This window comes from Ctenopharyngodon idella, chromosome 21 (genome assembly GCF_019924925.1).
Source record: "Ctenopharyngodon idella isolate HZGC_01 chromosome 21, HZGC01, whole genome shotgun sequence".
Classification (NCBI taxonomy): Eukaryota; Metazoa; Chordata; class Actinopteri; order Cypriniformes; family Xenocyprididae; genus Ctenopharyngodon; species Ctenopharyngodon idella.
Genome location: NC_067240.1, coordinates 565,538 through 588,936, shown reverse-complemented (window position 1 = coordinate 588,936; position 23,399 = coordinate 565,538). Strand labels below are relative to the sequence as shown.

Sequence of the window (23,399 nt, the reverse complement as noted above, 5' to 3'; positions counted from 1 at the left end):
TTAGCTTAAAATCTCCAGGGGGCTTTATTTCAAATAGATTCAGCTGATAAAAAAGTCTGGGAATCATTGATCTAATATGTGTAACGAACTCAAAAGACAGACGCGGTACACCACGATAGTTACTTCAGTCATAAATATGCCAAGTTTATTGTCATGTATATAGAGGAAACACAAAACCAAACAGTTATCAGATAATGTCTGATACCTATGCCTGAATGTACTACTTTGCCAGACATACTCTTAAATAGACTGAAGACTGTTCTACAGAACAATATTAATCATTTAATGGAAAATGCTACAAAAACATTCAAACCTTTGCATACAAATGGAGTAGAAAAGAGTCAGCCAAACAAATACTGTTATGTACATTACTGGCCAGTTGAAATCTCCAAATTTCTCTTTTATTTACAACTCTAAAGATAACCAATTTCACCTCAATATGTATGGTTAAAGAGCAAAATGCACAAAATATTAATTCAGTTTAGCCTCCAACATTTGGAGAAATGGAACCGAAGGAAGCCCGCACAATCCAACTTGCTCTCAACAAAGCCCAAAACAATGAACAGACCATCCCCTATAATCACAAAGGGAAACAACAGATTAGGTCTTCAGTGATTAGGTCTCTCCATGGTGTCTGGTTTTCTCAGTGGATCATTTGTATTTAAAGTAGGTACAGTAACACTACTTGAGGAGGAACTAACCACTTGGGCGGCCATTGGCTTTGCCAACACTTGTATGCTTGAGGCTTGAACTATATTTAAAATGGCCCCATCTGGGCTCAACAGCAGTTTACTAGGGCTGGGAATTGTGTTTTGTCCTTGTAGTGGCTGGGGTAAAATAGCAGGCTTTCCGATTGTCCCAGGTTGCACAGCTCTGATGGGTGGACAAGGTGTCATTATAACTGTGTTCATAGACGGAGGAACACTTGCAATAGGAGTGGCTGGACTGGCGTTGGTTGGACCACCGATTGGTGGAACCATTGCAACTGGAAGTTTCTGCATCCGTGATATCGTGCTGCTCATGGGTGGAACAGTTACCATTGGGATATGCCGTGCAATTGCAGTTTTCATTGGGGGCACGGCCGGCACCACTTGGTTTAGGGATGGTCTTCCTTGCAAGAGCATTGGAGAACTTGTGCTTAGTAAACCCCCTTGAGGAGGAGAGGTTTCTTTGGGACAGCCGGCCATACTGTGTGATGGTGTAACTGAGACATCAGAGGTTTGAAAGATAGGAAGTCTCAGAATGTCTGATGATACACCAGGACGCACAGCTGAGAGAGTAGTAGAACCAGACACATTCAGTGGAGTTCTTGTGCCCAGTTGTTGATGGACTTGATCAGAAGGTCCAAATTTTGGTGAGGGTAGCCTGACTGGTGTTACCAATCTCATACCTTGCACAACTGAAGGAACGGTGTGAGGGGTTGAACTGTTTGGACCTCTTGGACTTGGGCCTTGCAATCCTCCAGGACAAGAGTTGATGAGCAGAACATGGCTGCCAGGTCCAAGGCCTTGAGAAGGTACAACGAATCTGGTGTTGTTGATCAGGAGCTGAGTTCCAGGTGCAAGTGGGGCAGTGGTGTTGATCACAATTTTTTCCTGGACACTCTTGGCAGTAGAGGTCGGAGGACGAAGCCCAGAGGTCATGACCACCGGAGGAGTTGAAGCGTAGTTCAATGCAAGAGGACTGGATGCTCCAGAAGAGGTTGTTTTAATCAGTGAGCGTGAAGTGCAAAAGGATGTGATTATTGGTGTCTTGTTAGTGGTCACATCAACTGGTATTGTAGTGTTTTTGGTTATTAGGCTTCCTGAATAAGAGGAAGATATAGTCGAGCTGCCTGTCGTTAACTCTGGTTTACAGTGAAGAGCTTTTAACATTGAAATTGGCGAAGGTACGTCTGGTTTTACAACTGACAAAAGTGCGGAAGAAGCCATGTGGCCGGTGCCTAGCGTTGAAAATGTGACCGTTTTGCCGTCAAGAGTTCCAGGTACTTTCAGAGAGCTTTCTGTATTCCCTGACGGACTTCTGCTTGCAACCAAACAGCTTTTTTGACCAATCTGAAGCCTACTTGAAGTTGACATTGCAGGTACTCTGGAGACAATCACAGAGGCTTCGGTTGCTGATGGCATACTCTTGTTTGTACCGAGTATTCTTGACATTAACCCTGGGACACCGATGCTCTGGATGTTTGTACCAGAAGAAGTGCAGGATAAAGTTGTCCCCAACTTGGGAATGACCTTCATCGCTGGTGTACTAGTAGAGGAAATGTTGACCTCTGAAGCAGACGCCTCTTTTGGAATGGTAAGTGCTGAGTTGCTTATGAACATGACCCGTGATCCTGGTAAAGCACAGGTAGCTGAAGTAGTAGTGGTGACCTTTGTTGTTGGCGAAGGGATATTTGGTGAAGGCGAGACAAGGAAAACCTTTTGGAAAGCAGATTGATCTGGAGTTCTGCTTCCTGGTAGAGGCCTCTTTTGTGGAGGTTTCATTCCATATTTGGAGACTGTATTCTGCTGAAAGCCTTGGATGTCTTTGCTTGTGGCCAGGAGTGCAGATTTACCAGGGATTGGTGTTTTGGCTGAAGTGCCATCATTGCCAATTTGATTCAGGGTTGAAGATGCGACAGTTCCTGCCACAAAAGTAGAGGAGCTCACCGGAACAACATCCGTGACTCTAGGTAAAGATTTAGCAGCGAGGGTGGCTGAAACACCTTGTGTAGTGGACGTGGAAGACTTTGACACCAGAAAGGCTTGCAGTTGCGGCGAGATGGTAAAAACCGGGCTGGGTGGCAAAGCCCCCGTTACACTCTCTGACGTCTGCACCTTGACCACCCCTGTGTTGCCTCCTCTCGTAGTGACAAGGATGGACTGCGAGTCTCTAATGCACACTGTCCTGAGCTCCTGTTTAGCGTCAGGTTTGGTCGGACCACTACTGGCTGACTTGTTCACGACAACCTTTGGCTCAGTAGTCTTTTTAGGTGCAGCAGAACCTCCAGCAACGCTTCTTAAATTGGGTGTAACTACAGCAGATGGTGTTCTGGCAGTGCTGGTGTCTTTCAATGGTGCCACCTGCTGGACAGGAACCTTGTTTTCCGGTATGGTGAAGCCTGAAGCGTTGGACAAGTACGTTGTGGTCTTAGGGAGAGATGTAGAGGTCTTGGCTGCCTTATTCTCAGCGCTTTGAATCAGTAGATTTGAAGGCAATATAACAACTTGTTGCATTACATTCCCCCCTGTTTTTTGATCTGATATTGGCTGCGCTGAAAACTTTACACAAGTGCTTCCTTTCCTGAGAAGCCCCACGCCGCCCGCCGTCTTGTACACCACCTGTTCAGTGCTTTCGGTTGTGGATGTTGTAGTTGGTGTTTCTGTAGAGACAGGTTCAGTTGGTGGACGGGTAGTTGATAATCGGACAGGCGGCAGAGTTACAGAAGTCTTGTTATGATCCCGCAGAATCTGAGCCATCACTGCAGCCTTAGGATGACTTATTAAGGTCACTTTGTTTCCAACACTCTTGGCCAGAAGTGCCTGGATGGGTTTGCAAGTACCCTGAAAGCTACTCAAAGACTCAGGCAACGCTGACGCTCGTGGGATCACTGTTGCTTGTTCCCTGGATACAACTTCCTTAAATTCAGATGTCAAAGAGCTCTCTTGGTCTATTTTTCCTCTTCTGCATGGGCTCAGTTCATCACTGATTGCACCGCTTTGTCTGCGTTTTGAACTGCGTGTGAAGGGTCCAGACTCTGACGAATGCATGACAATCTCAGGTCTGTCAGCTTGGCATCTTGATTCATGATTTCCTAGTTGATTTACATTCTCTGCAAAAAGAAAGGGCATTCATGCATCAGATCAAATATGACATCTATACCACAAATCAACAGTGTAAAATGGAAAACTTGAAGAATGCTTCCCGAGAGCTAGGATATTTGAAACGCTTCCTTGTAATGAATTCATCAGGCACTTTCTCTCACCATTTTCAAGATTAGTTTCATGTTGTTTGGTTTGTTTTGCATTAGAAACTCATCAGTCCTTTAGGGCTTGTATTATTTTTTATTCTGTCTTTGCATTGGCAAGAGTTCTGTTAAAATTAGCCTCACCTGTTGCTTCCTTTACAGCTCTGTCCATTTTGACTTCACCATCTTCCAGTTCCCTTGCTGTCTCTGTGGACAACAACCCATCTTTGCACACAACTTCCCCAGTATTCATTGTATCCATCTGCTCCCTGATAAAGTTGTCATATTCGGGGTGTTTTTTGAAATCGTCACACTCCTTTTTCAAGCGTGCTCTGTTGAGGACAAGGACAGGGATGAATTCACAAAGCTCTGTTACCAAGAAAACATTGCCTCAAGGTAGAAAAAGAAAGGAAAACGTGCAGTGAGGTGTATCAGTCGCTGCGCATTACAACGGAAAGCTCTTTCTTGGATGCAATTCAAAATCACCTCCCAGATCACTTGAGACAATCATTCTTGGATCAAAAACAAGACTGAAATGCAGAAGCCTGAAAACCACAATGTCAAGATTCACACACGGTAATAGTGGCTCAGAGAAAAGGGGAAAAATGCGATTGCACAGATTCAAGATTTCCCATCTATATTAAGCATAAACACGTGGGTCCACATTGCGGTTTCATGGTCAAATTTCACTTTCAAACTTTCACTTTTTAAACAATGAATCATATTTACTGCAGATAGAAGAGGACAAAAACTGCAAATAAGTATGTTCGTGTTTACCTGTTCCTCTGGAAGGCCTTGACTAGTTTGGGTTCCCATGGTAACAGCTCGTTTAGCAGCCTTATTAGTGTGATGTGTAACTCTTTCACAGCGGCTCTTTTGTGTGGCCGTCGTCCCTGAAATAAGGCACAAAAACACACATCACCCTGTGTTTATAAATCACACTAACTCTGAATGTGTTCTGTTGCTATATTAAACACTGGATTTCAGTGGTGGACGAAGTACACAAATCAAGTACTTGAGTAAAAGTACAGATATGTTTCATAAAATATTACTCCATATTGCTCCTTTTCAATTTTACTTGAGCGAAAGTACAGAAGTACTTGATTTTTAATGTACTTAAGTAAAAAAGCACTGATTGATGACTATTTTTTATAGGCCACTTATATAATTTAATTTCACATTATATATTTTATATAATCCTATTGCTCAAAATAATTATGAATGATTATGAATTGTCAGATAGCCACTAGTCAGTATGGATGGATGATTAGTGGATGCAGATCCATAATATGTAATGTGTGTTGACAAACAATATAAAAACAGACGAAACATATAGGGCTAAATACATAACATTGTAAAAAATTGCTGCAGCAGCGGGGAAGATGAACGTGCATGTGTTATTTTAATTTGTGTTAGAGATTCTGGATAAAATGAGAATCAAGATTTTTTTTTTGTTGTTGTTTCTTTCAAATAGAGATCATGATTCTCCCATGATTCTGAATAGACAACTAAACAAAATTGCGTATAATTATTTACTAGTAAAGTACTTGAGTAAATGTAATTAGTTACTTTACTTAAGTATCTTTTTGGCTACTTTGTAGTTTTACTGAGTATCAAAGATATTGGCAACTTTTACTCTACTTGAATACATTTTTTAGCAAGTAAATTTACTTTTTACTCCACTACATTTGTGATGAGTAATGCAATTACACATTACATTTTTCATGGCATTACTTTTTCTGCAGCAGTTTGTTTCTGATATAAAGAAACGTTATCGCCATCTAAGGGCATTGAAGGTACTATATCTTGTGTGTTTTGCCTTTACTCACCCAAAACTTGTCATCAAGGACACTTCACGTGAATGTGAGTGCATTAGCAGGTAGTTGCTGATCGCAGGTGTTTTATTTATTAGATGAGGAAATGACTGCAGCTGGTGATGAGGCTCAAACCAGCACATACAGTAGACTCTGACTATTTAATTTTACTTAACATTGTTTTATTTATCCGCTATATTGACAAGACCGTTTTGAAGGATATTGGTTTACTTACGGCCTTTCTGTGCTCTTGAGCTCAACTGAAAGTTTGTAGACGTTTAAAAGGTTGTTGTGTCGAACTTGATTTAATGCAACATTGAGGTGTTCAATTTTATTTTGATTTTAGAAAATAAACTTGATTTCTCATCTTACAAATCAATTGCTTCTTATTTTCACTGGCATGTCTCTAAGGACTAGTGCATCTCTGAGCCTACATTCAGCACGAGTAAAATACTGTTAAAATCACAGATACTTTAAGACTTTTACTCAAGTCGTATTGGAATTGGTTACTTGTAACTTGTAATGGAGTCATTTTCGATGTAAGGTATCAGTACTTTTACTCAAGTATGGTTTTCAGGTACTCTTTACACCTCTGACTAGAGGACAAAATATTAATTGCTGCAGTCTATTTAAAAATATTTAATTAATAAAATGGGTTTGAATGAATGATTTAATGACTCATTCATAACTTTCACTTGTTTCATTACTGGATGAATCAATGTTTTTGAACAAATCTTTTGAATGAATCATTCAATGTCAAATACATTTTAACAGTCACTTGTCGCCTCCTAGTGTCATAACGATGTAATCAATACAACCGTTATTTGAAGCGCCAAGTTAGTTTTAAAATGTGATTTGATCTGTGTTTGAATCGAGATCGCGATCTGTAGACACACTGATGTGGACGTGTCGCATTAAAGCATTTCAGTGGGCTTAAACAGATCGCCCTTTGCAGCAGATTAAGCTTAAAAAACAACTGAGCTAAATATGATTTTCAGTTACAATAATTCATCCTAAAATTCAACATTAGTAGGCGGACTTATTTTTCACCATCAGTCGCGCACACACTCAGAGGATCCAGTTCCTGGCTAATTTTCAGTCAGATTTGTAAATTCATTCACTGGAGAGTCGCTCTGAACAGTGATTTGTTGACTCGAGAACAGCTGCAATACGATCAGTCCAATTCACGAATGAATTGTTGATGTGATTTGTGAACCGATTTAACAGGATGACTGAAAAGAATCAGTTCGTGCACGAATCGGACACCGCTTTTGCGTCTCTGAGCATGTGACGATTTCTTCATTTTAAAATTAGGAGTAACGATATGTTTTATGAAATGTAGTGGGAGTAAAAAGTACGATCTTATGCTTTGGAAAGTAGTGAAGTATTGCTCAAAATAAAAATACTCCAGTAAAGTACAGATACTTGAAAAGTGTACTTAAGTGCAGTAAAAATACTTTGTTACTGTCCACCACTGCTGAAATGTCAGATTCATATAATGTTAGGCCACATGGAAAAACTGTTTATTTCACATTAAAAGGCAATTTTGCTTTGATAAAATATCCACACAGGTCAGGATATACATTAAACATATTGAAAATGACTAATCAAACCAAAAGTGTGTGTGTGTGTGTGTGTGTGTGTGTATGAGTGTGTGTGTGTTCCCTCTCTTACTAACAGATCTCTTTTTGCCGCCGTCGTCCAGTTCATCTAGTTGATCTTCTGTTTTGCTGATCAGGACTCTGAGATCATCCAGACTGGAGCAGATCAACTACAGGACGCAAATAAGATGGAGGGATGATAGGAATGAGCAAGGAGAGATGGGATAGAAAACACTATTATACACTGCCTTTCAAAAGTTTGGGGTCTGTTAGATTTTTATTGTTTTTGAAAGAGTCTCTTCTGCTCACCAAGGCTGAATTTATTTCATCAAAAATACAGTAAAAATTGTGAAATATTATTCCAATGTAAAATATCTGTTTTCTATGTGAATATATAGTAAAGTGTAATTTATTCCTGTGATCAAAGCTGAATTTTCAGCATCATTACTCCAGTCTTCAGTGTCACATGATCCTTCAGAAATCATTCTAATATGCTGATTTGCTGCTCAAGAAACATTTATAATTATTATCAATGTTGAAAACAGTCATTTTTTGTGGAAACTGCAATACATTTGATTTTAGGAAAGAAAGTTCAACATTTATTTAAAATAGAATATTTTATGGACATTATAAACTGTCACTTTTGATCAATTTAAGGCGTCTTTGATGAATAGAAGTATTAATTTATTTTTTAAAAAAATCTTACTGACCCCAAACTTTTGAACGATAAGTGTATATGTGCATGTTTAAATGCATAATTTAGACACGGTAATAAATTCTACCAAATCCTCAACAGAATATCTGCCGCCCTCTAGTGGACAGAGTTGAATGTGTGGACAAGGCGGAAACATAAAATTACACCAACATCACAGATAATAAGAAGAAAGTCTGTTGTAAGTTTACCATGGAGACTCAGAGTAAAGCAGGAACAGTTTTGAAGACTGATTCTTTTATGGGTTACACTTTATTTTAGCTTTTTATCCAAAGTGACTCACAAGTGAGGAATATATCATGAGCATTTTACCAATGGAGCGACATTATGTACAGTGTTTTTGCTGTGTAGGTAACGAACACGTCAGCTGACCTGAAATGAGGGTCCTGCCGGAAGCAGAGCAGATCCTGCTGGTCTCCTCACCGACATCTTCCCATCAAACCTGTTTCCTGCTGAGGGAGAAACACAACATTACCAACAATTCGAAACAAACGTACAAGTGAGAAGCCTCTTGTGTGAACTATTGCTTTAAATGTGCTTATAAAGGTTCATGTTGACTTCAAACATTGACTAGTGTAAGTGTTTATTAGTCACCCAGCCTCCGTCGTTTCCTCTTGTCTTTCCTCTTCATGGCTGTCGCAGCTCTCTGCAGGCTGCTTTTGGCCGTTCGCTTCTTCAAGCTAAGTTTGTTCGTCCTGGTTTTCATGCCAAGCTTTCGCTCTTTCTTCTTCTGTCTCTTCTTCTTCTGGGTGTCGTCTCGGCGCAGGCGGGCGATTCCCGGCCGGATGGGTTCAGTCCAGAGACGTGGCGACTCCTGCGACGCTCCACAGCAGTCCGCACAGGGACTTTGGTCCTCACTGGTCATGTGATTCACATCTTTTTTAGGACTTCTGTGACTGTTCAGAGCAGGTGAAACGCCCTTATAGCAGCTCTCTCCCACTCTGAAGCACGGTTCGCTGTCTGACTCGTCCTCTTCCTCTTCTTTTAACCGTCTTTCCTCTGTGAACTTCCCTCGCATGCTTCCAGAGTCCAGAGAATCTTCTTTGCACCATGAGAGGACGCTGGAGGAGCACTTCTGATCCGGATCCTCCCGGTCGGCGAGCGAGTCTTCCTTCAGGCTCCATGTGTTCAGATCCGTCCTGCTGGAGCTTTCATCCTCCTCCTTCATGCCATCTACAGACAGACGCAGATCATTCTCAGGCTTCATTTCAAATGATAATTCAAAATTAAATGAGCTTTACTGCCATGACTGTGTTGAGTAGCATAATGTTACCCAAGTGTTAAACAATAAACATTACATGCATGTATACAATTAAAAATAAAAAAGATAAATGAAGTACAAATAAAAGAAATAATTAAAAATAAAAAAAAGTGTCATTTAAAAATAAATAGCTAAAAATAAAATTAATAATAATAAATGAAGCATAAATTAAATAGTCAATAATAAATTAAATAAAAATAAAATATTTAAAATAAAATCAATAAGTATAAATATAAAATCAATGATAATAATAATGAGTGAAACATAAATAACATAACTAAAAATACTTAAATCAATAAGTGATGCATCAATAAAATAATAAAATAAAATTAATTATGTATTATGTGTACTTCATTTATTGTTATTGCTTTTATTTTTATTTATTTTATTAATATATAAATTATTCAAAAATAAAATAAAAATAAGTTATTTTATTCATAATTCATTTACTGTTATTGTTATTTAATTATTTTATTAATACTTCACTTATTTTTTAATTTTATTTTTTATTATTTTATTTATAATATAAATGAAATAAATAGTAAAAAATAAAATCAATAATAATAAAAAAGCATATATTAAAAAATTGAAAGCAACAATAAGTGAAGTAAAAATTAAATAAAACCAATAAGTATAAAAATAAATAATTAAACAAAATCAATAATAATAAGAGAAGTATCAATAAAATACAAAATTATTTTTTAATTATGTATTTTATTTATAATTCAGTTATTGTTTTTGATTTTATTTAATTATTTTATTGATACTTCACTTATTTTTTAATTTTAGTTTTAATTATTTATTTTATTTATAATTCAATATTGTAATAAAGTGTAAATAAAATTAATATTTTTAAAAAAAGTACAAATAAAATAAATATTTAAAATTAAAATCAATAATAAATTTAGCAATAATAAATTAAATATAAATACAATAATTAAAAATAAAAGTAAAGTGTGAATAAAATAAATTAAAAAAATGGATAATGTATAAATAAAATAAATAATTAAGTAAAATCAATCATAATAGAAAATGAAGTGTTAATAAATAATTAAAAATTAAAAGTAAAGTGTGAATAAAATAAATTAAAAAAATAATGGATAATGTATAAATAAAATAAATAATTAAGTAAAATCAATCATAATAGAAAATGAAGTGTTAATAAATAATTAAAAATAAAATCAGTGACAATAAATGAAGTGTAAATGAAATAAAAATGTACAAAAATAATGAACAAAAATAAATAAAATGAAATAAAACATAGAATTAATAATAATAAATTAAGTGTAAATAAATAATTAAAAATAAAATCAGTGACAATAAATGAAGTGTAAATTAAATTAAAAAAAGAATAATGTATAAATAAAATGAATAATAAATGAATTGTAAATTAAATAAAAAAATAGAATCAACAATAATAAATGAAATTCACATAAATAATTAAAAAAAAACAAAAAAACAACAATAATCACACTAAAACTCACATGTTTCCACCCTGACCTCTGACCCCTCCAGTTCCTCCTCAGATCTCTTTACATGGAACAGCGGAAGAGGAAACTCCATGGCGACGCACGGACTCTGGCAGTAGATCCTCAAGTCGGCGCCGCAAAAGTGAGGAAAGTGTATGTATGCGTTCTCCTGCCCGTCGTAGCCCAGGATGGACTCGCGGCACTCGTGGATGGGCTGCCCGAGAACCGCGTCCTGCACGTCTTTCTGCGTCTCGTACACGTGATCGCAGAGTCCCTTGAGGAGCCACACGCGCTGGTTGAACGGCAGCAGGTGGAAGGGCATCTCCTCCAGCGGACTCGCCTCTCCGAGCGTCCAGAAGAACTGATGGCAAAGTCCCAGGTGCTCGGCACGCGCCGTCTGGTCTTCCGCCCTCCCGACCGCCCGGTACCATCCCTGAACCCTCCGCCGCAGCTCCGCCTCCCACTTCCTGTAGGGCAGCGGCGGGCGGCGGTGGACGTTCGCTCTCTTGTGCGGGTGGCAGAGGAGAGACGTCATGACCTTGGCCAGGAAAGAACTACAGCGCGGCATCAGCAAGCAGCGCTCCAGCTCGTAAAAGACGATCTCGGGGAGGTTCAGCGCCGTCTGCGCCAGACACAGGAAGTGGCCGATGGCGGGAAGCTCCCACATGGTCCGGACCGGCCACGGTTCCGCCAGAGCGAGCAAGGAGCTCTCCCACTCCTCCAGCTCCTTCACTGACGCCTCTTCTGCCTCTTTACGCTCCAGCTCCCGCTGCCTAGATGTCAAAGGTCACAGGTTAAACATGCAAACGTGAGAGTTCTGTGCTGCAGAAAACACAAAATACACTCAGAAACTCAAAGATCTTCACTGCAAACGGACAAAATGAAGTATGGTTTAACGTGAAGAAATTATGACAGAAATATAATACCAAATATATCACTGTATTTTGAGGAACATATACATATACTATTGTACAGCTAATGCAAAAATAATAATAATAACAATAATGATTTATAATATTTACTAAAACATTATTTTAAGGAATATCACACAAACACCACATTTTTCATCTTTTCTACTTTTTTTTTTCTTAAAAAAAAATTTTATTGTAAAGGAATTGTTATATTTTTATTACAATTTGTAAAGATTAGGTTTTATGAATTGGTTTGAATTAATACTGTTTTTGATGATAAAAGTGTTAAATATTTAAAAAAAATCCAGAGAAATTATAACAGGGTTACAAACATAAAAGGAAAAATATTAATTTAGTTGATTAGACATGCTTTTTGATTATTAAAATTTAATCACCAATGAAACAGAATCCAGAAAAAAATAAAACAGAAAACACAGAATTTGGGAAAAAATAAAAATATATATTTCATAGGGCCCTGTTATTGTTAACATTATAATAAAATATTACACTGTTGAAGTTTTATTACTCCAGTTTAAATAAATCATCAATGAAATAGAATCCAGAAAAAAATTAAAATGGAAAACATAGAATTTGAGAAAAAATAAAGCAAAATATTGGTTAAAAAAAAAATATATATATATATTTCATAATGTTATTGTTAACGTTATAATAAAATATTACACTGTTGAAATTTTATTAATTCAGTTTATTAGACAAGCTTTTTGATAAATTATTTAGATTTTCATTAACAAATAATTTAACCCATTACAATGAAATCCAGAAAAAAAAATTTAAATGGAAAAAGCAGAATTTGAGAAAAAATAAAGCAAAATGCTAATTTTATAGGGCCCTGTTATTGTTAAACTTTCAATAAAATATTACAGTTGATCTATATTAACTCAGCTGATTAGACATGCTTTATGATGATTAAAACTCAATTAAACTGTAATTAAACAGAATCCTGAAACAGTAGAAGTGTTTTCTGCTGTGTGTGAGACAACTTCACCTCTTCTCGTCTTTGGCTCGCTGCAGCTCCTCCAGTCTCAGCGCCTGCACCATGATGGACTCGCTGCCGCCCACCGTAATGGTCGCCAGGTTTCGTGGCACCAATCGCCGCCTGGACGACGTGCCGACCGGCGCTTTCTCGTCCTCGGTGCCGAAACGACCTCTGGAGGTCACGGCTAGGGTGGTTTTCTCCCTCAGCGTCCTGATGTGGGAAAGAAAAGAAGTGAATCTCAAAGCTTGTGTCCAGAACTGTTTGAACAGATTCATAAAATGAGTCTCATCTGGACAGGATAAGAGAGAGACAATCTTGTGTCCTACACAATTCACTTTTGAATGACTAGAAATATTAGTAATATTGCATAAATTTTGTAGTACTTGTTCAGGTGACTCTACTTCCATGTTTTCTGTTTTGATGGTTTTTGCTCATCTGAGTGATTCTTTGCCAAATTAAATCCTGTCAACTGGATTGATCAAACATCAGGAAACATTGGAATGGCTTTACATTAACATGCATTTTACTGTATCATATTGTACTGTATTGTTTAATGTATATTGTATTGTTTTATTCAACTTCACACGCTACAAACATTACGACATTCAGCAGAACATGTTTGCATGAAACACAAGCAGAGCGAATTTCGCTTAATAAATTGTTCATAATGCAATAACCCATGAAATAATGGATTCATTAAAAAGCAAAAAATTATGAACGGCCACATTATCTTCAACAGGTGAAGGATCAAAAGAAAAGATAAGAAAAATCAGCAGACTATTAAACTATTCCCTTTATTTCCCTTTATTTCTATCAATAAACAAATATCTCTATTGATCGAAACACCACTACTTTATTTTGCAAATAAAGGGAATAGTTTAACAGAATGGATTAACTATTTACACTGAAATTAATTCTGGATGCAACAATGTACATAAGAATGTAACAGTTTCTGACATATTTACATTAGAAATTCTACAGAAATTGTTACATTCTTACTAGAAATTCTAATGTGAATAGTCTGACATTGTTACATTGTTATGTATATTCTATTTTAAATGTCAGAAATGGTTACATTCTTATGCAGAAACTTTAAAATGCGTCAGAAATTGTCACATTTTTACGAAGAAATTCTATGTAAATGTGTCGGAAATTGTTACATTCTTAAACAGAAATGTTAAAATGCGTCAAAAAAATGTTACATTGTTATGTAGAAATTCTAAAGTAAATGCATCAGAAATTATTACATGTTTATGTAAATTCTATTTTAAATGTCAGAAATTGTTACATTGTTATGTAGAAATTCTAAAGTAAATGCGTCAGAAATTGTTACATTCTTATGTAGAAATTCTAAAGTAAATGCATCAGAAATTATTACATTTTTATGTAAATTCTATTTTAAATGTCAGAAATGGTTACATTCCTATGTAGAAATTCTAAAGTAAATGCATCAGAAATTATTACATTTTTATGAAATTCTATTTTAAAATGTCAGAAATTGTTACATTCAGAAATTATTACATTTTTATGTAAATTCTATTTTAAATGTCAGAAATGGTTACATTCCTATGTAGAAATTCTAAAGTAAATGCATCAGAAATTATTACATTTTTATGTAAATTCTATTTTAAATGTCAGAAATTGTTACATTCTTATGTAGAAATTTAAAAATGCGTCAGAAATTGTTACATTCTTATGTAGAAATTCTAAAGTAAATGCATCAGAAACTACATTTTTATGTAAATTCTATTTTAAATGTCAGAAATGGTTACATTCCTATGTAGAAATTCTAAAGTAAACGTGTCAGAAATTGTTACATTCTTATCCATTCTATTAAACTGATTCTAAGAATGCAGCAGTGAACACAACTTAAATGTAATTGTTCTTCTTGTGTCACATGAATTAATCTCAACATTGACTTATTATTTATTACCTGGACAACAGAGTCAACTTTTGTTCCAAAATAATCTCCAGTTTCTGGGCCTGTTTGGAGATCCAGTGATCGACTCCGTGAAAGCGATAACAGTTCTCTAACATCAGTCTGAAATCGGCGACAAACGCAGTGATGGATTCATACTCGCGATTTACAAATTTATCATGCATCTTTCTGAAGCACATCTCAGCATCAGGGGTCTGTGATCCGGGGCCGATGGGATGCCAGAACGGGGCCGTTATGGATTTATGCTTCTCTGAAAGAAAGCTTTGAAATATTCTGTAGGCCTGCTGGATCTCGGGTGTGAGACCGTCTCCGTCGTCCACCGTACTGGACGCTAAAGACCTGCTGTCGTCCTCTGAGGTCACCGTGACCCTGTCTGGATCTCCTTCACTTTTATCACAGTGTGACGTGAAACTCTCAAGCCCTGATTGGTCAGACGAACCGTTGCACAGTAGCGCCGACCCCTCCAGACACCCGGGCTTCAGCGCGCAGGAGGTCAAGGTCAAGCGGTGGTTCAGGTTCATGTCCTGGGCGGCGTGTGACACGGACTCACACGCGTGTCCGCTCTCGCTCATGTCCGAATGAAGCTTCATTCTCCTGCCGTGATGCTGAGGGCCTCGCTCACCTGCACAGGTGCCTCCAGCATCATCTGTCAATCAATGTCAATCTGTCATCACATGAAGCCATTGCTGTTCCTGATGGAGACTGTTTGAAGAAAGACATTAAACCATTAAAACAGAATCCAGAATTTAAAAAAAAAAAAAAATTTCCATAAAAATATTAATGTTATAAATATTAACTTGAAATTTGATTAATTCAGTTGATTAGACATGCTTTTAGATGATTAAAAAATAATTAATATAATTGATAATTAATAAAAGAAAATGCAGAAAAAATAATATTGAAAGTATAGAATTTGGGAAAAATAAAAAGGAATTTGGTGAAGAAAAAAAATAAAACAGATTTCACATGGCTCTATAAAATTTTAACAAAATATTAAATTGTTTAAGTTTTTTTTAATTCGGTTGATTAAACATGCTTTTTGATTATAAAAACTTCTTAATTAAACAATTTAATCGGATTTCGGAAAACATAAGGAGATTGATTGACAGACTGTTTAAAGAAAAACGAAACCATTTTAATTACACTTCCAGTTTAAATGAGGATTTATGCAAGTGCTGCATAATAATCATAATCGAATAAATAATAATAATTCAAACTCAAGAAAGTCCTTATGCATTTCCATGAATTTCTACAAATCAACAAATCCCCTTAAAACTCATTTAAAGTGCATCAACCGGCTCTAAATTGTGTTCATCTTCCATTCTAATAATCATATTAATGTTTTATGAGTTTTTACAACATTACCGGAGCGCTGTCTTGTATTGTCGAGTGAAACATTAAACAGCCCGCACTAGGCCGCAGCGCCAGCGGCCTCGATTTCACTCTCACACCCGGGAGGGCTCGCCTGAGCCGCGCAGCCGCCGCTCTTTCTCCCGCGGACCGCTGAAGCTCATAGTTCCAGTGTGGCGCGATCTGTCAGGAAAATGACGTTAAAACCCGAAACGCGGCTGTTTTTTGCTGTCACGAGGGAAAATCTGTCAGACTTTCGAGAAACGAACAGCACTGAAACGCGTGTGTAGAGAATGACATGAAAGAGACAGTGAATCACAGACCGCTGTTTACATGTGTGCGCGCGCGCGCGTCTGTGTGTGTTTGCAGAAAAATAAACAAAACTTTATACATGTTAAAGTACCATAGTAATACCAAGGATTTAATACAAATGAAAAGAATGAAATATAATTCTTTTCATTTGCTCAAGGCTAGAAACATGATCCTGTGAATATTCCAGAATATTATAGTATTATTATTTGACATAAAACACTTCATTCTGTCCTACTCTTCCCTCGAGAAGACATAATAATGTTAGAGAAAATCAACTATATGTTCTCAGTAAAGCTTTCAGAGTAACACAGGTGTTTATTGATGATGAAGATTCAGATTCCAGAAGACAGAAAATCAAATTAGAGCAGGAAAAAACAGGGAATAAACTGGAATCTTCAGGAGAATCTCACTAAAACCAGGGCCCTGTTACTAAAAAAAATATTGTTATAAATATTAAATTGAAATTTTATGAATTCAGTTGATTAGACATGGTTTTAGATGATTAAAATCATTAATAAAAGAAAATCCTGAAAAAAAATTCTTGCGAACAAAAAAAAAGCAGAAAAATAAAGAAATATATCTTTAAGATTTTATACAAAGAGATAACTTGACGTAATCAAACAGCATGCGATGTTCTCAGTCAACACTAGATGTCTCCAGTGTTCATGAGACGTTCAGGATGGAATAATAGTGCACTACATACTACATAGTGCACTGAAAATATGGCTTCTGCTCTTTAATTGTGACGTTTCAAACACTAGAACACACTGCTGTCACGTGACCTCAGTTATCATTTCAGAAATTAACTTATTTAGAATCTACTTTTGTGTAAAACTGTCTCAGCTGAGTCATGAGAAATGAATTGTGGCGAGATCTGTTTGGTAACAAACATTCTTTCAAATATCTTCCTTTGTGTTCAGCAGAAAAAAGAAATTTATACAGGTTTGGAACAACTTTAGGGGAAGTAAATGACAGAATTTTCATTTTTGGGTGAACTGTCCCTTTAAGAACCTTCAAAAGAATCAAACCCCTTGATGTGATTCTTCTCTGTGTGAAACTTTCCATTACTTGCAGAACTGAAGTCAAAACTGAAAGACGAATCACACACTGATTCTGGAATCAAAATATTTAATAAGTACATAACAAGTATTATACCATGTATAAAATTTGGAATCACAATTCGAAGCGATGTCTCTGCTGGGACCGCAGGTCAAAGTTGCCACACTGAAAGAGCGAACGGTGAGAGTCGAACAGTAACGCAGTGACAGTCGGAAAATAAACGCGCCATCAGAATCTTCAGTAATAAGTGCAAGAAAACATAAAACACCACAGTAAAGCTGAAGCAGAGCAGAAGAGCGAGAGAAAACAGCCAAGATCACAGACGAGAGGAAACCAAAGAGACCGTATATTCTGTGTTTGTATAATCTTTAAACATTTTACATTTGCAATTCCTGAAAAACAAAAGCATAAATCTTTTGAGAAAAAGGACGTCACCACAAAAAGAGGACAAACAGGCCAAGCAACGAACAACAAACGGTGAACATGAACGGCCCCGTCCGACACTTCAGCTCAGATTTCACCTCGAAACGAACATTCGGCTGGAAGGAAAACTGCACATTTACAGATCTGGAGCGATTCGGACAGATTCTCCACTTCATTAGACCAGCGGATAAAAAGATTCTGTCATTCAATTCTGTTCTCATGACACCCGTCAACAACATCCGGCTCATAATTCACTACAAAATGAATTCAAAATGAAAATGAAGCCTGTTTTAAAGGCCATTAGGATATTCTGAATAGTGACATTATTTTCATGAAATTTAAACACATTTTACCCCCATTAATATAATGCCAAAAAAATGATATATTATTTATTAAATTGCATTTATATATTTAAAATATTAAAAGTACATATATAAAAATGATACATATTAAAACATTTACACATTTGATGCACTGCCACTAATGCTTGATTTAATAACAAAAACCTGTTTTACAGTAATCTAATGAGACTAATGAGAAATAAAAACATCTGGACACATTAATAAGAATTTGGGATGAAATGTGTTTGTGCGTCACTATATTTCTTTGTGCATAATATTTGTTTTTGGGGGGTGAAATATGAGGCGACGGTGTTTCTGACAGGATTCACGAGGAGCGTTCGCTTCTTACGCAACATTAGATTTACTGATTCAGAGGAGTTTGTCGTTTCTGGTTGATCTGAACTCTTGATTCGCAGTCGTTCCAGATGTGATGATGTTCACGATGTTTTTCTTCGGCAGGGCCAGGATGGAGACATGATCGAGTCCCAGCATCCGTTGGGTTTGCGGTCATGTGACACAAATGTCAGGCTGGTGCTGATGGGAGATTGTGTTTGTGTGTGTGTGAGACGCTTGTGCGGAGAGCAGATCTTTGTCCGTATGTACTGGATCAGACTCATCGTCCTTTGCTGTAACCGGGGAAAAACTGATCCAGGAGCAGCTGGAGGGTTTTGTTGAGGGTCATGGCGTAGTCTTTGCCCAGGTCGTGGCGGCAGGCGGGGCAGGTGAAGACCTCTGCACGAAACGACCTCTGCAGACACGTCTGGAGAACACCAACACAACACTGTTACTGACACTTTAATATATAACAAAGTCTCAGCTTTCAAATTCAGTGTTATCACTAAATTCAGTTAATAAATGTGTTTTTGTGTCTCTTTAATGTGTGGTGACAGATCACTGTAGTGCCTCAGTTGAAACGATCATACAGTGTACAGTGATGATCAACAGATGTTATGATCGTACGGTGATGACTGCAGATGTTATGATGGTACAGTGATGAAAGCAGATGTTATGATCATAATATTTGCCAGATGTTGTTCGTACAGTGATGACTGACAGATGTTATGATCGTACGGTGATGATTGACAGATGTTATGATCGTACAGTGATGATTGCAGATGTTATGATGGTAGAGTGATGATTGCAGATGTTATGATCGTACAGTGATGATTGACAGATGTTATGATGGTACAGTGATGATTGAGAAATGTTACGATGGTACAGTGATAATTGCAGATGTTATGATCGTACAGTGATGATTGACAGATGTTATGACAGTACACTGATTGCAGATGTTATGATCATAATTATTGCCAGATGTTGTTTGTACAGTGATGACTGACAGATGTTATGATGGTACAGTGATAACTGCAGATGTTATGATGGTACAGTGATAACTGCAGATGTTATGATGGTACAGTGATGATAGCAGATGTTATGATCATAATTATTGCCAGATGTTGTTCATACAGTGATGACTGACAGATGTTATGATCGTACGGTGATGATCAACAGAGGTTGTGATCGTACAGTGATGATTGACATGTTATGATGGTACTGTGATTGGCAGATGTTATGATGGTACAGTGATAATTGCAGATGTTATGATCGTACAGTGATGATTGACAGATGTTATGACAGTACAGTGATTGCAGATGTTATGATCATAATTATTGCCAGATGTTCGTACAGTGATGACTGACAGATCTTATGAAGGTACAGCGATGATTGCAGATGTTATGATCGTACGGTGATGATCGACAGATGTTATGACCGTACAGAGATGATTGCAGATGTTATGATGGTAGAGTGATGATTGCAGATGTTATGATCATACAGTGATGACTGACAGATGTTATGATGGTACAGTGATGATTAACATGTTATGATGGTACTGTGATGATTGACAGATGTTATGATTGTACAGTGATAATTGCAGATGTTATGATCGTACAGTGATGATTGCAGATGTTATGATCGTACGGTGATGATTGACAGATGTTATGATCGTACAGTGATGATCAACAATGTTATGACAGTACAGTGATGATTGCAGATGTTATGATGGTACAGTGATGATAAACAGATGTGATCGTGCAGTGATTGCAGATGTTGTGATCGTAGTGATGATTGACAGATGTTATGACAGTACAGTGATGATTGCAGATGTTATGATGGTACAGTGTTGATTGAGAAATGTTACGATGGTACAGTGATTGACAGATGCTATGGTACAGTGATAATTGCAGATGTTATGATCATACAGTGATGATTGCAGATGTTATGATCATAATTATTGCCAGATGTTGTTCGTACAGTGATGACTGACAGATGTTATGAAGGTACAGTGATGATTGCAGATGTTATGATCATACAGTGATGATTGACGTGTTATGATCATACAGTGATGATTGCAGATGTTATGATCATACAGTGATGATTGACGTGTTATGATCATACAGTGATGATTGCAGATGTTATGATCATACAGTGATGATTGACGTGTTATGATCATACAGTGATGATTGATTGCAGATGTTATGATGGTACAGTGTTGATTGAGAAATGTTACGATGGTACAGTGATTGACAGATGCTATGGTACAGTGATAATTGCAGATGTTATGATCATACAGTGATGATTGCAGATGTTATGATCATAATTATTGCCAGATGTTGTTCGTACAGTGATGACTGACAGATGTTATGAAGGTACAGTGATGATTGCAGATGTTATGATCATACAGTGATGATTGACGTGTTATGATCATACAGTGATGATTGCAGATGTTATGATCATACAGTGATGATTGCAGATGTTATGATCATACAGTGATGATTGACGTGTTATGATCATACAGTGAAGACTGACAGATGTTATGATCATACAGTGATGATTGCAGTTGTTATGATCGTACAGTGATGATTGACAGATGTTATGATCATACAGTGATGATTGCAGATGTTATGATCGTACAGTGATGATTGACAGATGTGTGCATCACAAACCTTGCAGACGTTGTGCGAACACTCGGTGGTGACGGGCTGGAAGGATAACTCCTGACAACACACGCACATGAACAGCTGCTCCACCTTACGTAGGAAGTTCTGCAGGACAACAGGAAGTGATGTGTCAGGGTATCCATGGCAACAGCAGTATTTTAACAGTCAAGGTGCTGAAGAAACTCAACACAGTCGTATTTAATATTATAGTTTTATAGTTTTTTTTATCTTAGTTTATAAAAGCGTGTATGTGTGCGATAGTGTGTACCGGTCCCTCCTTGAGGAAGCTCAACGCTTCGTCCCACAGCTTCCTGTTGGGTTCGTCTTCCTGTATCAGATTCCGCTGCTGTTCTGACAGAACAAACGATTCCACTTCCTTCAGACGCTTCACCTGCGGCTCCTCCTGTTCCTCGCACACACCTGACAGACACACACACACACACACACACACACACATTCATATAGATGCGTAAACAAACAGAAGCACACACACACACACACTCACACAGCTGATGTGTGACCGTACTTGTGTTGTCTTCCTCAGGAGCGTCTGGACTGCCGTTGCTCTGAAGCTCTTCCTCCATGTTCACCTCAGGCTTCTCATCCTCTTCCTCCTGGACTCTCTTGGACGGGCGTGTGGATCGGGGTCGACCCCTCTTCCTGCCCCGCGTGGAGCTGCCCACCGCTCGAACCGTTGCCTCTCGCTTCGTCTTATTGGCCATGGCCTCCAGATAACCAGGAGGATACTGAAGCACAGACAGATATAGCCAGTCGTTATAATTAGACTGCAAAAAGCTTTTTCCCCCACTCACAGCTCACAGAAAACACACACACACACACTCCCTCACTCACACACACGCACACACACAATACCTGACTAAGGTGCGTGTCCTCACCTGAACTTTGAGGCCCAGTTTTTTGCTGCGCTCCATTCCTTCAGGAGTCCACGGCGCCGGCTCCATGTCATCCCGCCGCAGCAGGTACCGCCACACCAGGAAGCCGCACTTCCCGATTTCCGGCCAGTACTTCACCACCTGAACACAGCACAGTCTTCAGACGACTTTCTGCTAACATTTAACGTTTACATAGTGACGAATGATGCAACAAAGTTTTGAAAAAAGTACTTCATTTGAAGTGCTGAAGTGTTCAGATCACCGTGGCTTTGCATAAATAATACTAATACAATTTGCATTCACAATTCATTGAGTTTTATACTTATTTTTATTTATTTTCATTAACTGTCAAATAACTGTATATTTAATTAAACACAAACATTTAATTAATATGAAAAGTAGTATGAGAGAAGCAGCTTGTGGATGATGTCATGTTTATGAATAGCATTACATAACATATATGTGAGAAACTGAGATTAAATGTTCCTGTGATAATTTATTCACAGCTAAACATCAGCATGAACATGATTATTCACAGTGAGGAGCTTCATTTACTTGTGTGACTGTGAGAGAAAGAGTGTTTGTGTGTGTGTGATTTCAGAGTGTGTGTGTGTATATGTGTGTGTGTGTGTGTGTGTGTGTGTGTGTGTGTGTGATTTCAGAGTGTGTAATTTCAGAGTGCGTGAGTGTGAGATTTCAGAGTCCGTGTGTGTGTGATTTCAGAGTGCGTGTGTTATTTCAGAGAGTGTGTGTGTGTGTGTGTGTGATTTCAGAGCGTGTGTGTGTGTGTGATTTCAGAGTGTTTGATTTCAGAGAGAGCGTGTGTGTGTGTGTGTGTGTGTGTGTGTGTGTGTGTGTGTGTGTGTGTGTGTGTGTGATTTCAGAGTATATGGGTGATTTTAGTGTGAGTGTGTGTGATTTCAGAGTGTTTGATTTCAGTGTGTGTGTGTGTGTGTGTGTGTGATTTCAGAGTGTTTGATTTCAGAGAGAGCGTGTGTGTGTGTGATTTCAGAGTATATGGGTGATTTTAGTGTGAGTGTGTGTGATTTCAGAGTGTGTGTGATTTCAAAGTGTGTGTGTGTGTGCATGATTTCAGAGTGTATGTGTGTGTGTGTGTGATTTCAGAGTGTTTGATTTCAGAGAGAGCGTGTGTGTGTGTGTGTGATTTAAGAGTGTATGTGTGATTTTAGTGTGAGTGTGTGTGATTTCAGAGTGTGTGTGATTTCAAAGTGTGTGTGTGTGTGCATGATTTCAGAGTGTGTGTGTGTGTGTGTGTGTGATTTCAGAGTGTTTGATTTCAGTGTGTGTGTGTGTGTGTGTGATTTCAGAGTGTTTGATTTCAGAGTGTGTGTGTGTGTGTGATTTAAGA

At 37.6% G+C, this 23,399-nt stretch overlaps 2 protein-coding genes across 5 annotated transcripts in view; both read right to left on the bottom strand.

The window, feature by feature from the left end:
- Positions 1-119: 119 nt before the first annotated feature.
- On the bottom strand, positions 120-16,372 carry LOC127503626 (uncharacterized protein KIAA2026-like). 4 transcript variants are annotated; one of them, XM_051877670.1, is made up of 10 exons: positions 16,019-16,369; positions 14,648-15,355; positions 12,724-12,924; positions 10,822-11,579; positions 8,671-9,249; positions 8,449-8,525; positions 7,442-7,534; positions 4,727-4,842; positions 4,094-4,281; positions 120-3,814 (listed from the first exon to the last, which is right to left on the bottom strand). In XM_051877670.1, the coding sequence occupies exons 2-10, from the start codon at positions 15,241-15,243 to the stop codon at positions 609-611; spliced, it is 5,814 nt and encodes a 1,937-aa protein (XP_051733630.1). In that variant the 5' UTR covers positions 15,244-15,355; positions 16,019-16,369; the 3' UTR covers positions 120-608. The 4 variants fall into 4 exon arrangements, with proteins under 4 accessions (XP_051733630.1, XP_051733629.1, XP_051733631.1 ...); XM_051877669.1 differs by having other exon boundaries at positions 8,449-8,528; positions 16,019-16,368; XM_051877672.1 differs by having other exon boundaries at positions 3,588-3,814; positions 7,438-7,534; positions 8,449-8,528; positions 16,019-16,372.
- Positions 16,373-17,426: 1,054 nt separating this feature from the next.
- The window catches only part of LOC127503628 (E3 ubiquitin-protein ligase UHRF2-like), a 36,661-nt gene continuing 30,688 nt past the window's right edge, over positions 17,427-23,399 (bottom strand). Inside the window, exons 12-16 of the mRNA XM_051877673.1 lie at positions 22,034-22,171; positions 21,664-21,883; positions 21,406-21,557; positions 21,144-21,242; positions 17,427-18,898 (exon numbers count right to left, since the gene is read on the bottom strand). Coding sequence (XP_051733633.1) covers positions 18,752-18,898; positions 21,144-21,242; positions 21,406-21,557; positions 21,664-21,883; positions 22,034-22,171 — 756 coding nt within the window. The 3' untranslated portion in view covers positions 17,427-18,751. The remainder of the gene's footprint in view (positions 18,899-21,143; positions 21,243-21,405; positions 21,558-21,663; positions 21,884-22,033; positions 22,172-23,399) is intronic.

Excerpts from the sequence above, each read along its gene's own strand:
- LOC127503626 (XM_051877669.1), bottom strand. The coding sequence starts at position 15,243 with ATGAAGCTTCATTCGGACATGAGCGAGAGCGGACACGCGTGTGAGTCC. Across the intron at positions 12,925-14,647 it reads AAGTTGACTCTGTTGTCCAG|GACGCTGAGGGAGAAAACCA; the intron begins GTAATAAATAAT and ends TTCCCACATCAG. Across the intron at positions 3,815-4,093 it reads AGCTGTAAAGGAAGCAACAG|AGAATGTAAATCAACTAGGA; the intron begins GTGAGGCTAATT and ends TTCTTTTTGCAG.